This window comes from Cyprinodon variegatus, unplaced genomic scaffold, assembly GCF_000732505.1.
Source record: "Cyprinodon variegatus isolate N-32 unplaced genomic scaffold, C_variegatus-1.0 Scaffold257, whole genome shotgun sequence".
In the NCBI taxonomy this organism is placed as follows: domain Eukaryota; kingdom Metazoa; phylum Chordata; class Actinopteri; order Cyprinodontiformes; family Cyprinodontidae; genus Cyprinodon; species Cyprinodon variegatus.
This window is the reverse complement of record NW_015150710.1, coordinates 456,811-458,365: the sequence shown is the minus strand read 5'-3', so window position 1 is coordinate 458,365 and position 1,555 is coordinate 456,811. Positions and strand designations below refer to the sequence as shown.

The following is a 1,555-nucleotide window of genomic DNA, read 5'->3' as shown; positions in this document are numbered from 1 at the left end:
CTGTGGGGCAGATGAATCCCTTGCTCAGTGAGAAACTGAAATGATCCCTTGGAGGAAAGTGGATCCAAACCTCCAGTTTGAATCCCCAGCTAAGTTTGAGGCTCAGTTGATCCTTCCAGGGAGAGAAGGTCCGAAACGTCCAGTTTGCAGGATGACTTCCTGCCGGGGTATCAAAGACAAAAATAGCAAGATTAAAATTCAGGTTGAAAAAAACTCAGTTTGAATTAGCAAAACTTGGCTTGGCTAGAGTTCCCAAAACTGGCAAACACTCTGGCGGTGAGGTAGTGGCAGTCAGCAGCTTAAGAGCGCTCCATTAACGAGGTAACCCTTTGCAGGTGTGTGAGGAGGTGAATCAGGACCAGGCGCCGCCTGGTGGAGGAAGGAAGACAAACACACAAAACACAAACCACGCAGACAGGAGTCCTAACAGACTGAGGGAAATCAATCTATCTCCATTTAACTGGAGTAAATTCCCACTAAACAGTTCAGTAGATATCAGCGGCTTATAGTGTGGTGACTTATATATGTACGTTTCATGTTTTTTCAAAACATATAGAGGCCGCAGCTTAAAGTGAGGTGCGCTCTATAGTCCTGAAAATACAGTACGTTTTTAACGCCCGTTGTTGCAAATAAAATTGATTGATTGAAAGGAGTAACTTCAGCTATTTTGTGTCTCCTCAGATTTTTGTGAACTGGAACTGGATCCAAACACGGTTAGCAGAAAGCTACTACTGTCTGACAACAACAAAAGGGTGAACATTGTCGACGAGGAGCAGTCATATCCTGATCATCCAGACAGATTCGAGTGGAATCAACTTCTGTGCACAAATGGCCTGACTGGTCGCTGTTACTGGGAGGTGGAGTGGAGTGGGAGAGTCCTGGTATCAGTGAGCTACAGACGGCTCACACGGAGGGGTCTCAGCAGCGACTGCTGGTTTGGAGGAAATGAACTGTCATGGAGTCTGAGGTGCTGCGACGATGTCGGTTACGCTGTCTGTCACAACAACATTATGACAGCCGTCCCTATTCCTGCCTCATGTCTCTCACACAGAGTAGCGGTGTATTTGGATCATCCTGCTGGAACTCTGTCCTTCTACAGAGTGTCCTCCGGGAATCTGACGCACCTTCACACCTTTAACGCTACCTTCACTGAGCCGCTATACCCTGGCTTTGGATTCTGGTTTGAGTCCTCAGCTTCACTCTGCTCTCTGTGATGATGGTACTATTCGGAAAGGAAATTCCACTTCAAGTATCTGGTCTAAAGCTACCTTATATTACTATCACATTAGCTTAAACTAATTAATAAATAAATGGTAAAATGAGCAATATTCATAGCACATTATTAAATGGAGTGACTATTGGCATGTGTCATGAAACGCGGACAGAATGACCCAGTATTCAAGGAGAGACAGTCAGTAGAAAACTTCAAAAAGTTTCAGGATGGGGAGCGGGGCACCGCCCAATCATGGACACTCTGCAAGAGAAAGACATGTAAGTGACCACGATCATCTGACAGAAGAAGATTATCTGAGTTGGCAACTTACCTGGTTTAACA

The 1,555-nt window shown here is 45.3% G+C and overlaps 1 protein-coding gene across 1 annotated transcript in view; it reads left to right on the top strand.

The window, feature by feature from the left end:
- The window catches only part of LOC107089583 (protein NLRC3-like), a 14,645-nt gene extending 13,148 nt beyond the window's left edge, over positions 1-1,497 (top strand). Inside the window, exon 6 of the mRNA XM_015382467.1 lies at positions 682-1,497. Within this exon, the coding sequence (XP_015237953.1) occupies positions 682-1,214 (533 nt within the window). The 3' untranslated portion in view covers positions 1,215-1,497. The remainder of the gene's footprint in view (positions 1-681) is intronic.
- The last annotated feature ends 58 nt before the right edge of the window (positions 1,498-1,555 follow it).